Source organism: Babylonia areolata, chromosome 1 (assembly GCF_041734735.1).
Source record: "Babylonia areolata isolate BAREFJ2019XMU chromosome 1, ASM4173473v1, whole genome shotgun sequence".
Taxonomy (NCBI): Eukaryota; Metazoa; Mollusca; class Gastropoda; order Neogastropoda; family Buccinidae; genus Babylonia; species Babylonia areolata.
Genome location: NC_134876.1, coordinates 56,081,904 through 56,096,219, shown reverse-complemented (window position 1 = coordinate 56,096,219; position 14,316 = coordinate 56,081,904). Strand labels below are relative to the sequence as shown.

General features: G+C 42.7%; 1 protein-coding gene across 1 annotated transcript in view; it reads left to right on the top strand.

Annotated features, from left to right (window-relative positions):
- The window catches only part of LOC143284921 (uncharacterized), a 70,540-nt gene that overhangs the window by 25,443 nt on the left and 30,781 nt on the right, over positions 1-14,316 (top strand). Inside the window, exons 21-28 of the mRNA XM_076592103.1 lie at positions 1-137; positions 796-1,045; positions 2,343-2,477; positions 3,117-3,254; positions 5,093-5,252; positions 5,659-5,785; positions 6,062-6,305; positions 10,745-10,836. The exon at positions 1-137 is cut by the window's left edge and continues 33 nt beyond it. Coding sequence (XP_076448218.1) covers positions 1-137; positions 796-1,045; positions 2,343-2,477; positions 3,117-3,254; positions 5,093-5,252; positions 5,659-5,785; positions 6,062-6,305; positions 10,745-10,836 — 1,283 coding nt within the window. The remainder of the gene's footprint in view (positions 138-795; positions 1,046-2,342; positions 2,478-3,116; positions 3,255-5,092; positions 5,253-5,658; positions 5,786-6,061; positions 6,306-10,744; positions 10,837-14,316) is intronic.

Below are 14,316 nucleotides of genomic sequence, written 5' to 3'. Positions count from 1 at the left end.
CGGGACCACCAGGACCTACTGATCTTCCTACCTCACCACGAGGTGAGAAGGGCAAGAGAGGGGCGAAAGGCGTACCTGGAGACCCTGGTGTGGAAGGGCCAAAGGGACCACCCGGATTACCTGGGTTGGGGATCAAGGTGAGGGAAAGAGTGTTGAAGATAGGGGAAGTGGAGAAAGGATATATTGACACACTGACTCACAAAACTGATGTCGATGATGAACTTTGTGTAACACATACAGGTGATTTTAGACATTTTGTCAGAGTATCGATTTTTTACATTTGAGTGTTTTCCTTGAGGAGAGGAGGGGGAGGGAGATGAATGGTAAGTTGGGGGAAACTGTTTAAATCGAGGGTGGAATTTGAAATGAATATTTAAGTACAATTCACAAAGAAAAAATGAGAAATTAACTGATATATTCCCTAAGAGAACTTTGTTAAAGTGGAGACAAAGGTGGGTAAATTTTTTTCTTACTTTTTTTCTTCTTCTTATTTTCGGTTTCTTCATTTTGTAAGGAGTGCTTTACACTCGTCCAGTTCCGCCAATCTTTTTTTTTCTTGTCCAGAATATTTCGTACTTAGGAAGAAGTGTCTTTCTCATTTTGACAAGACTGCACTTCTTAAGTTTTGCTTTGGCACCGAATCGAAGTGATGACGAACACATCATTTACATTTATTGTTTTTATTCTTTTTCTCACTCGCACTCAAACACAGACACACACGCAAGCACCCACTAGTTGACTTCACCACGATGCCTGTTTTATATTGTAAACAGATAACATTACGCTATCCAACAGGGAGACCCTGGCCTTCCCGGCCCGCCAGGAAAAGAAGGACCACCTGGACAACCTGGCGAGTTCTCCATTAGTCCGGGTCCACCTGGGGATCCAGGTAAACAAGGACCACGTGGACTGCCTGGTACACCTGGTGAACGTGGACCTGAAGGTATCGGGCAGAAAGGAGAGAGAGGTGAGCCAGGTATGGGACACCGAGGACCTCGGGGTGATCAGGGCAGCCCGGGACAGCCAGGTGTTTATGGTAAACCAGGTAGGCCAGATTCTTGATATATGCGTTGTGCAATTAATGTATGTCTGTTGGTGGTGATAGGAGCAGTTGCTTGTTGTTGTATCTGCTCTTGTATGTATGTCTGTTTGCTGGTGATGATATATGTTGTTAATTGTTATATCTGCTCTTGTTGTTTATATTGTTTGCTTGTTTGTGTATTCAATTTTTGAAGTTCGAGGAATTCGTTCATATACAAACCACAGAAACTTCTGCTGGTAAAGAGAAAGGAGACGTAGTGGATGTAAACATTCCAGTCTCAGTTATAATTTCAATTGTCGAGTTTGAACTTTGCAAAATAGACTCAGATCAGACAGCTTTTGTCTCACACGCTTTGAGGCGTGTTCATGACATGATATGGTGGGGGTACAGACTGCATTTGTAAACGTCAGTAATTGTGTACAGCAGAGTTCAGAAATGTTACCTCTGGTCCACGAGACATTTCCATGCAAGTAACCATTTCAATCAATCAATTTCCAGAGCAGATAAGGGGTATAAAAACGAGACATTTGACATTAAGTTCAGCTGTTCTACGTAATGTCTGTGATACAAACATAGTTGATGCTGTCAGCAACCTTTTCTTCTAATGTAGCAGCAGGCTGCTTTGTCTGCGTGTTTTGGTCAAAAACCGTTCAGTTCTTTAAGAAAAATAACACACACCTGGATATTTGTCTTCCAGATGTACTGAATACCATCTTCACTCGAGAATGGGATATGCAACATTATTCTCTGTTGGATATTTTACACTTTACATCTGCTCCGGAACATCCATTGTCTGATCTGGCATTAAAATTTTTTTTTTTTTTTATATCGCTTCAAACTTTAGATTATTTTTCATTCAATACCGGAACTCAGAGACAAGATGACTGGTGGAGCACATTGTCGCCTGCAACCTTTTATAAACCTGCCAGCCTGTTGATTATTCTAGAATACACACAGTTGTTTTTTCTTTTAGAAATTAAGAACCCCACCCCACCCCCCAACCTCCCCCACAATGAAGTTATGATATATGATATTAGACTGTTTCTCATCGCCGCGATTATGAAGCAACATGGGGAAAAACTGACGGCTAAGGAAACTAGTCACGGGGAGTATAATCATGATAATAATGATAATAATCATGGTGTTAATATAGCGCTGAATCTTGTGCATAGACAAATCAAAGCGCTTTCGCACCAGTCATTCACGCGCATGCGTAACTCTAAAACTGGAGAAACTGAAGACAAGGAAGAGGCAGAGAAGGGAGGCTTATTATTATTATTATTATAAACCTTATTTCCAGGACCTCGTGGAGAACCAGGCTCTGCCGGCCGACCAGGAGGGCCAGGCTTGAAGGGAACCCCAGGAACCCCTGGAACAGACGGTCCACCCGGAAGGAGGGGCAGAAAAGGGGCGGACGGCTTACCTGGGACACCCGGTTCTCTATTCTATGTTGTCATATCTAGCTTGATTAGGGTCAGACCCTTCATAGTTTTAAAAAACCCAACAAATTTAAAACTGAAAGAATCTTACAGCATAATTCAGGCAGGAACAATCATAGGTTTTAGGCTACTTGAGAGCACTCATTCCACGTATTTATAATGGTTTAAGTGGTATTTACTACCAGAACAACTTTTTGTCTTATATTTTGCTTTTAATGCCATTGTTTTGTGGACTGTCTTGCAATTACACATATCTGCAGAAAAATGCTGCCAAAATCTAAAACAAATCATCTTTAAATCTTAACATGTACAATCTTTTGATTTATGAGAAACAAGTTTCAGGTCATTTTCAAATGTGAATGCAAGTAGATGGCAAATATGAAAGGTTGTTAACATGTTTCCTCACAAATATCGTCGTCTTTGATAAGTTAAGCTTGAAATGACAGAGTAAGCATATATTTTGGGGGGCACCTCAATAGAGAATTACTAGATTCAATATGGTTTTCCTAGTTTGGAAATAACGGAATCGTCTTGGTTGAAAAAAAAAAGCTAAAAAAAAGAAGAAATAGCATGCTTTCAGTGAGCCTTTACGATCAGGTGGACTATAATCATAAACAAAATAAACACGTTGCCAGGTCCATCTGCCTACCTGTATGTCCGCCACAGTCAGACGACAGGTGTGCCGCAGTGTCCAGGTGGTCACGTGAGGCTGTGGTCAGGATACAGCTTTCTGCATTCAGAGGACGAGGGAAGAGCCTTTAGTCAGGATCTGGGTAAGACTTTATTTCATGATGCCTTTTGTGAGAAACGTAAGCACATTGTGGGTAAGACAGTCATATGCTGACTTGAGTTGGAAACTTGAACATGTTCTGGATACGTGAAAAACTTTAGTATACTCCGCCTTTGATGAGAAACGTTAACATGATTTGGGTGAATTTTGGGCAAGACAATCCTTTTGTGGTGTCTTTGATGCGAAACGTCAACACGGTCCGGAAAAACAATTCTGTGCTGCCTTTTGTGAGAACCTTTAACAAGGTCTGGATTTTATAGAGTTCACTGTATTCTGGATAAGACTGTCTTTATTTTACGTTTTTATTCAAGAGACAATATGGTTTGGGTAAGGATTTACTATTTCATGCTGAAATTTTCTTAAATTCCCGACTTTTGTGAGATTACTGGAAAATCAATGCAGTCCTCCGCTGCCTTAAGTGAGAAGCTTTTCGATAATCTGGATATGGCAGGTTTTCTTAACTTAATATGTGTAAGACGGCCATGTGCTGCCTTCAGTAAGAAACTTAAATATGATCTGGAAAAGACGGTTCTGTGCTGCCTTCAGTGATAAACTTGATATGATTTGGTTAGTACAGTCCTAGTAACCTTTAGTGAGAAACGTAAACATAATATAATGGTACAGTCCTAATACTGCCTTTAGTGAGAAACGTAAACATGTTATGATAGTACAGTCCTAGTAACCTTTAGTGAGAAACGTAAACATGATATGATAGTACAGTCCTAGTAACCTTTAGTGAGAAACGTAAACATGATACAATGGTACAGTCCTAATACTGCCTTTAGTGAGAAACGTAAACATGTTATGATAGTACAGTCCTAGTAACCTTTAGTGAGAAACGTAAACATGATACAATGGTACAGTCCTAAAACTGCCTTTAGTGAGAAATGTAAACATGATTTGATAGTACAGTCTTATACTGCCTATAGTGAGAAACGTAAACATATGGGTAAGACAGTCCTATACTGCCTTTAGTCAGAAACTTAAGCAAGATATGGGTAAGACAGTCCTTCTATACTGCCTTTACTGAGAAACTTAGCATGCTTTTGGTAAGAGAGTCCTTCTGTGCCACCTTTAGTGAGAAACTTCAACATGACCTTCACATTACAGACCTGTGCTACCTTTAGTGAGAAACCTAACATGATCTGGATGATACAGTCCTATACTACCTTTAGTGAGAAACCTAACATGATCTGGATGATACAGTCCTATACTACCTTTAGTGAGAAACCTATCATGATCTGGGTGATACAGTCCTATACTACCTTTAGTGAGAAACCTAACATGATCTGGATGATACAGTCCTATACTACCTTTAGTGAGAAACCTACCATGATCTGGATGATACAGTCCTATGCTGCCTTTAAAGAGACATTTTGATATCTGGGTAAGACAGTCCTGTCCTGTCTTTAATGAGAAACAGTCCTTTGCTAACTTTAGTGATTGCCTTTCTCCACAGGGAGAGCGCGTCGCTGTACTGAGAGCGCCGCCCATTTTTTTGGTATTTTTTCCCGCTTGCATGAAGCGGAGTTTTCTATAGAATTTTGCCAGTGACGACCCTTTTGTTGCCGTGGGTTCTTTTACATGCGCAAAGTGCATGCTGCACACGGGACCTCGGTTTATCATCTCATCCGAATGACTCTCGTCTAGACCACCACTCAAGGTCTAGTGGAGGAGGAGAAAATACTGGCTACTCTGCCGGGATTCGAACCAGTGCGCTCAGATTCTCTCGCTTCCTTGGCGGATGCGTTACCTCCAGGCCATCACTCCAGAAGGTGGTCTGTAACTCATATACTCAGTTCTGTGTTTCATCCACACCAGGTCAGTCCGGGTCCTGCCTGCAGAAGTTCAACCCCATGCCACTGCTGTTCTGCAGCATTCACGACGTGTGTAACTACGCCATCCGCACCATCACATCATACTGGCTGACCACGTCGGAGGCCGTTCCCATGATGCCAGTACAGGGCAGTTCCATGCTCAGGTTCAGTTGTTTGATACTCCCTGCTTTCTCTGGTGGTGGCGCTGCGATGGTGAACTGGTGGTGTTCGTGGTGTTGTTGATCATGGTGATAGGGTTTAGGGTTACTCTGTGTGTGTGTGTGTGTGTGTGTGTGTGTGTGTGTGTGTGTGTGTGTGTGTTTATCGAGACATCTTGCTAACACATATTCTTGTATCTCTCTCTCTCTCTCTCTCTCTCTTGTTGTCGTTATTGCGGTTCATGCTGTCACTGACATCGTTGTTACAAGTAGCGTTAATGCTGGCATCGTTGTTGTTGTTATTGATATTGTTCTTACTGACGTAGTATTCGTTGTTGCTGGCGTCATGCCCTCGTTGTCATTGTTATCGTTGTTGTCATTTTGTTTCTGTTAATGATTTCGTGGTGTCCAGGTTCATCTCACGGTGCTCAGTGTGCATGGGGCCTGCTCCCATCCTGACCATACATGGGCAGAGTACTAGTCCTCCGACTTGCCCCACCGGCTGGAAGGCGCTGTGGGCAGGATACAGTTTCCTCATGGTCTGTTCACACCTTTGTCTGTCACCCCCCCCCACCTCTTTCTGTTCGCACCGTTGTATGTCTTCTGTGTGTGTGTGTGTGTGTGTGTGTGTGTGTGTGTGTGTGTGTGTGTGTGTGTGTAGGCTTTTACCCCCTTGGAATTGGGAGTTCACAAAAGACCATAAAAACAGCATCGACATAGCTCCGTGTGTGTGTGTATGTGTGTGTGTGTGTGTGTGTGTGTGTGTGTGTGTGTGTGTGTGTGTGTGTGCGCGCGCGCGCGTGTGTGTCCCTCAGCATGCAGTGGGCTCCATGAGCGGGGGGCAGCCTCTGGCCTCCCCAGGCAGCTGTCTGGAGCTGTTCTACACCAACCCCTTCATCGAGTGCAGCAGCCGCGGCCAGTGCCACTTCTTCTCTGACAAGTTCAGCTACTGGTTGACGGCCCAGCGACACACGGAGCAGCTGGACCCAGAACAGCAGATTCTGAAAGCCGGCGATCAATTACACCGGATCAGCCGCTGTCGTGTGTGTGTGCTGCACGGCACATAGACCCCGTCTTCCTTCCTTCATGGTATTTGTGGTTCATAGCTGTTGACATATATCTTGATTTCTGGAGTGACTAGCCAGGATGCTGGATATTTTTGACATCTTGACGACGATTTCGCAAAATACGATTTGACTGGCGTTGATACAGTCACGGCTCAGAAGACGCGCTGGTTGTGTGTCAGAATTTTTTGGTTTTGTTTCGCTTTTCCCATCTGTGAGCGAAAATTTGAACTGTCATTGCACTTCATGATGTGCGGAGCGAATTTCTTCCGAACCCGTTTGATGCGTTTGTCAGGATGGATTGGTTTCCTTACAGAGAGGGCAGACGGCGTTTTGGACGTTGCTGGCAAACCTCACGGAAAGAAACTATTACAGGAAGAATGGTTCAGATTCACATGATGCACAGTTGGTATGTGTGTGTGCGCGTGTGTATATGTGTATGTATGCGTGCATGCGAGTGCGTGTGCGTGCGTGCGTGCGTGCGTGTGTGTGTGTGTGTGTGTGTGCATGTGCTCTTAACCTCTTGCATACATAATTGTCTCCATGCAAGACTTGAGTCTGTTCATACATCCCGGAAGATATAACGATCATGGTTTGGGTCAGAAATTTATACAATTTATAGAGTCTCTTTCCTTATCATTGAATTGATTTTGTATGTACTAATGGACAGAGCAACTCTTAGCTCTACGCTGTCAGTGAGCAAAAAAATCGCAACTGTTCTGTATGGTATCTAAGAAGAAAACTAATGGGAGGACATCCAACGTAAACCGCCGAAAGAACATTAATTGTTACATTGACAGAAAACGTAGTAAACAACGAAACTGGCATTTAAAAAAAAAGCGGATATGTTCATTGGTTATTTTCAGAGAAACACAATTGTCACACGACTACACAGCTAGGATCCAGGAATCAAAATAGGTATACTTACAAGGTTTATTCACCCACCCTCATTCTCAGTGTGATAGACATGCGAGATTCGTATTTATCTTTTCTTCATTCATTCACTTTTCATTCATTCGTTTTGTCATGTATTTCTCTTGCAGCATTATTTATCTCATTTTGAACATGGATATCATGTTGCTGTTCTGTTTGAAGTGGCAAATAAAGGTAATACATTATCCAACTGTGGCTTGGAAAAACTCGTATTAGAGAAAACACTCGTTCAAATTCCTTTTAAATTGACAGGAAAAGGTTCACAATCAATACGCATGCATGTGTGTGAGTATATGCTTACACGCGCGCGCGCGCATGTGTGTGTGTGTGTGTGTGTGTGTGTGTGTGTGTGCCTCTGTGTGCGTGTGTGTGTGTGTGTGTGTGTGTGTGTGTGTGTGTGTGTGTGCCTCTGTGTGCGTGTGTGTGTGTGTGTGTGTGTGTGTGTGTGTGTGTGTGTGTGTGCGCGCGTGCCCCGTCTGTTCTGGCCATTGGTTCACCCAGTCAGTTAGCTGTCTTTATTCTTCCCTCTCAAAGTCTCTGCTTCAGTTTGAATCAGCCGGGGTAAAAACTATCCACATATGGTCTTTGATATCCACATCTCCCTCGAGGATGTCACTCACTAACCCACACACGCTCTCTCTCCCTCTCTCTCCCCTTCATCGTCTGTCTCACATACTCCCCCATCCCCACTCTATTGCTATCCACTCCCCCATGTGCCCTAAAACAGCGGTCGGTCTAAGGTCCTGAAGTTTGCTGAAGACTTACCACACCGGTTTCCAAGCGTCAACTATTCACACCAGCAGCTGCTCTATTCTGACAAGAATCAGAAACAACTGTGTACTTTGTCTTCTTTATTTTCTAATTCAGAAAGCATGAAACTCAATTTAAAGAGAGAGTCTGCGCACACTTTGTACACACACGTAGCATATGCAGTATGCGATTGCGCGAATGTGTGTAAGCGCTTTTGATCACCCACATTCCATGTACCAGAAAACAGAAACCATCAAGACTACTACAACTGTCGTGCGTGTGTTTGATTGCGTGTATGTGTACTGGGATGCGTATGCGTATTTGTTTAATGTCTACTGTAATTTATACGTGTTTATGACTGTTGCTATTTTGTATGAATGGTTTATTCTTAGTTGACATCCAATCATTTTATGTCTTTTATGTATATCTATTGAATGACTGTGATTATCATGTATTGTTTATGTTTTACACTACAGATTAATTTCTCTTCTTGAGATGATAAAGTATTCTGTATGCACTTGTGTACCTGAGTTAGATGCCTATCCACATAAAGATACATGCTGTTGAAAGAAATACAGCACGTTGGATACAAAAATATCAACTAAATAAAAACAATGAAAAGTCGCGGCTCAACATGTCCGCTGCTTTGTGTGTTTGTGCGAGTGCACATGTGTGTTTGTGCGAGTGTACATGTGTGTTTGTGCCTGTGGGAGAGTAGGCCTGTGTAAGTGCTTGTGTGTTTGATTACCATCAATGTACTGTGTGCTGTTGTGTATTATTGCATTGCAGTATATATTTTTGTTACGATATATCTCTCTGTGCGAAATTCAGGTTTCTCTCCCCGGGGACGGTGTGTTGACGTTGCCCAATGCTTCGCCGCCTTTTTTCTGTCTACAAGTGTATTTGGTTTCCTATCATGTGGACATTTCTGCATAATTTACATAATTTAGATACGGATAATTCTCTAGTTGCCATGGGTTATTCTACGTGCGCTAAATGCATGCTGCACACGAAACGTCGGTTTGTCGTCATCTGATAGCCTAGCACCCAGACCACATAATATCTAGGAGGGGCTAGGTGTGGGTGGAAGAGTAAAAACCCGATCCGTGTGGGAATCGAGTATAACTCGCTTCGTAGTCGGGCGCTCCTGTATGTGTGCAGTTAACATGCGTGTGCGTTTGTGTAATTGTGTATCAGAGTGGAGAATGTGACTTGGAAAACATTTTGCGTTCATGTGCGTAAACAAAGTGAGTCTCCTTAATAACTCCGTAACTCTGGAAATACTTCGTTGACACCAAATTTGCCTTGAAAATAGAAGAAAAATTAGTTTGTTTCACACGCTGCATTTATGAAAACGTTAGTTGAAGTTGTCACCCAGCACTTTTCGCTTCTTCTCTTTTCTTTTTTCTATTTCTTAAAAAAACAACAGTAACAAATAACAACTAAATGTGCTCTTCTGACAACGAAAATAATCCGGATGAACACAAAACTCGCCGTCTCAGACTGTTGTTTTCCTACCCTCTCCAACGCCCTGTCTGTGTGCGAGGGAGGCACAAAGACTGAGAGCGCGTGCGTGCGTACGTGCTTGAACTTGTCGCACGCAGAGCTGAATGACGAGGGATAAAAACCTGAACTCATGACATCAGCATCAGTATCATATTTTATTCCTCCAGGTTTATATTTCCCCTCAGTCTTCCTTTCATCCCGAGGAGAAATAAAACGAATCTCCAGTCTTAAGCGGTGTCTGCACAGCGGTAGCGGGAAACACCCTCGCTGAAGATTGGAGCTGTATTCATGGCCTGTGACATAAAGTTTGATGCAGTTGTCAGTAGAGACTTGAGGACATTTCCCACATTTGCATATTGTTTAAGTATACCTACGTCCATGGGCACGCGAGCGGACACACGCCTGCCGCACCTTCAGACACACACACGCATACATACACACAAAAACATACACACATAGGTAGACACGAGAGAGAGAGAGAATTAAGTATGTGTGTGTGTGTGTGCGCGCGTGCGTCTGTGTATGTGCGTCTGTGTGTGTGTGTGTGTGTGTGTGTGTGTGTACGCGCGTGCGTATATGTGTGTGTGTGTGTGTGTGTGTGTGTGTGTGTGTGTGTGTGTGTGTGTGTGTGTCAGACTGTCACAACTCGCACAACTCAGGATATTTTGAAAATCACTTGAAGCTGGAAAGCCGTGACTGTGCGTGCACGTATCCTAAATATACACTATTTTTAGTCTGTGTTGGTGTATACTGATTGATATACCACGAATAAGAACTGATTACGTATCTAAATGGAACGGTTTGCAGAAAGGCCGTGTCACCTCGACAAAAACAGTGCAAACACCTCGAAAAATTCAGAAACTGGCTGCATTCTGTGTGTATGTGACAAAAGCATTTGTTTGTTTACGTTAAAAATTACAGGAATATTTCGTCCTTCAGCGAGAACTGATCGACATGAAATCTATGAATGTTGAATGACACGAGTCTGCTTCAGTACCACAACAAGGTGACATATTCCCTGGTTGCCCTAACAGAATAAGTTATGTGACCTTAACTAGACAGTAGTTCCAGTTGTGCCACATGAAAAAACAAACTGTCTGCACTAACTGGCAATTATATGAACACAAGTGCATGCTTCATTTGCCCACTTTGAATTCGTTTTACTGTAAGAAGGTGGCCTCTAAGAGGGATTTAACCATTGTACCATCTCACAAAGACTGTCCCAATCACGGTGACGAGAAACAGGGCCGACAACCACCACACCGCTGCCGGTGAGAAAGCAGACGACAGTGCTGAGTGGCGGTGCAGACGACAGGAACGAGCAGACGAGAAGGCAGGTGTGTTCATGAGTCCAAAAGCGGCGCTTTGGATCCGAATTGGCTGGGCAACCTACCATTGATAAGTAAACAAGAAGTGATGAACGTGAAAGGAGAGACAATGCCGTGGACTTTTCAGTGGTTTGTGGTGGTGTCGATGTTTATTTCTTCCTCTGTTGGTAAGTTCTGACCTCCGTTCAGTTATCACTGTAAGAAAAAAATAATTTGAAAGGAGGCGCAGAGATTGCAAAAGATTGAATGTGCTGAAATTAGATACTGGTAATTCAAACAGCAATTAAATATGGAAATGAAATCGGTAGTTGGACATTTGCAGCGTACGTTTGTATTTGTAGTTTAGACGAGGTTGGGAGTCAAAGACTTAACTTCCCAAGTGTTTCTCGGCGATGAGAAAGAGCTTTCAATAAGTGTTCTCAGTTATGTCCACAATTAGACAACGTTGAAAATGCTGTACCATAAAATCTATCCTTATGTGCTCCAAAATTCATATCCCGTTTTGATGTGTGTGTGTGTGTGTGCTTTGTAGCCGTTGTTCTGCACAAAAATTTGAAACGCGACAATGTTAAGGATTTTAATAGTTTGTGGTGAGTGCTTCCGCGTGCCAGCGAGCATACATATGTGCGCACGTGAATGCATTTGTGTATGCGAGTGTGTGCGTCAAAAATTACGAGAAGCTTCGAGCATGATAACTTGAAATTAATTTGGATATGAAATACGAATTTGTGAAGACGTCATCATACACTACAGTCAGGACGAATAAAAACAGTCGTGACAGATTGAATGGTCGTAATCGAAATTTGATATTTAGAAGATTATGTTTCTCTTTAAATAATAGAAGCTGTTCAATAACGTTCAGCTTCGTTATATTCCTGGTGCATGATACATGTGACTGGGCTTGCGTAAATGTTGACTCTGCTTGTCAGTCGGACATATGAACACACACACACACACACACACACACACACACACACACATATATATATAGACAGACAGACAGACAGACACTCACACACACACACACACACACACACACACACACACACACACACACACACCGCATGTTTCTGATTGTTTTTTTTTAATTGTTCATTCATTATTTAGATTTAATTTAACTGCCTTATGGTATATTTTATCAATCATATTGTATAACTACATAGGTTCTCAGAAACAGTTTGAAATATTGAGTATGCTTCACAATGAATGAACTGATCACTTGATTTTTCTTCTTCTAACAGATTACAAATACTAAACATACATACAACAGCACACTAGTACATTATGATACAGTATAATATACTGCATAGAAATTTGCGAACAGAACCTTTTAAGAGAGTGAGAGAGTGTTCTCAGAGAGGTACAGATAAAGCGAGAACAGAAGAGAGAGACAGTGAGGCGAAGAGGGGGAGAAAGAGACGGAGGAATAGACCAAACAGTGTATTTCTGTTCAGTGGCCTTTTCTACAGGATTTCGCCAGGGGCAAATTTCCTTGTCACGAGTTCTTTTATATGCTCTAAGAGCATTATGCAAACAGGATCTCAGTATATCGTCACATCCAAAAGTCTAGCATCCAGACCGCCACTCAAGGTCTAAACCGAGGTGGGACGGTAGTTGTGGATGGGAAAAGGAAGAAGCTGGGGGCAGAAATCAAGTTCCCGCTCCTTGCATAGTTAATTGATATCGGGATCTTCGCAACCCCTTAGCAAACACTCGATCCTCGCCCCCCCCCCCACCCCCCGCCCCCCCCACGACCCCCCGCACCATCTCTCTCTCTCTGTGCATGCGTGTGTGTGCGCGCGCGCGCCCGCGCGTGTGTGTCTGTGCGAATGCGCGCGTATGTATGTTTGTGTGTTTTGTGAATATATGAAATCGGCTTTTTTCTCTTAAAATCAAGAACACAAAATGTCACAATTCTAATATCTCAGTATGAATGAGCACGAACTGTTCTGTACGCCGCGCCGCACAAACATGGGAAAAAGAAAGTAGGCAGCGGGAATTTTCGGTGACGTGCACATTTTATGGAGGCAATTTGGTCGACAGACTTAGGCGTTGAACCTAGCTGTCAGCAGAGGTAATACCTGTCGTCAAAAATTGCAACGTTTGCCAACACTGGCTTAACTATTGTGTCGACAAGGCCCACTCGCATTCTGGTGGATCAGTTCAAAATGCAGGGTGACTGGGACTATGAAAATACAGACATGTTGAAGCGAAGATGCATGATGTTCGCATCCTGCAGTGTGTTCTGTACTGAGTCTGCATGGGTCTGACAATAAAAATAGAGTAGAGCTACACACGGACAGAGGAATTCAGAAAAGATTGCAGTGTTTGTGTGTAAAAGTTTTTGTTTGTGAGCAGTATTCTTCGTCACTGAAAAATAATGATAATGATAACACAATGCATGATAATGATGATAACAATAACAATAATAATAATGATGCTAATAATGATGATGATGATGATAATTTTGTGTTACTCCTATACATAAGGATGGGGAGGGGTATTATCCGTGATTTATACAGACGTGTAGGTAAAACCAACCTTTGAGATATATTTGCCCAAAGTATAAAACGTCTATTAGAATTTATACATACTTGTCATCATAGCTATTTACAAGTACTCAAAACATTTTATGGAATTGAAAATGTCGAAATGAATAACGTAGCACGAACACACACACACACACACACACACACACACACAGCCCCTCCCCTTCTCCTGGTTCATCCCCTTCCAATCCATCCCACTGCATACCCCGCGCCATGTCACTGACCTTCACCACCCAACCGAAGTTTACTTGTACCTGGCTTACAACTGACATGGATCTCTCTGTGCTCTTTATCCTCCCCCTGACCTTCTGTCAGTTCTACTCGTCGTGACAATTAGTTGTTCCCGGTAACCACTCCATTCTGGCGTGTACACAATTCTCTCCTGGTATACATACTGATTGTCCTCCGAAGAAGGGAAGTATGAGGTGTAACAGGGTTGTGAGCCATTTACATCTTGTCTCCTCATGTATTGTGTTCGCTGCCGACAAACACAGGGACTGGATTCTCATTGTTGGCTGATTATATTAGCATCGTGAGTGTTTTACCATAGGCAGAATTTGCTGATGCGGTGGACGAGACTCTTGCAAAAGCTGCCGAATAATAAACTCTCAATGCACTAGAAATTATTTGCAGTGCCTTGAGAGTTTAACTGGTAGTGTCAAGCGAAATGTACTGATTACTTACAGCACGTTGTCAGCTTAATCGTCAGGTAAGTGTCTGTCTTTGAAAGAAATTGACCTCGTTTTAGTGCGTGCTCTGCACAAACACACAGGCTTGCGTTCATCATTGAATGATTATTTGTCAGGAGTGAAAGAGAGTTTATAACATGTTGTTTTTTTTTTTTAACAGACTGTTTCTGAAAATAGTAATCTGAAGTTTCCGGCAGACATAGTTCGGTCTGGTTGAGTGCATCGGAGATTATCTATTTCACTGTCTCTGT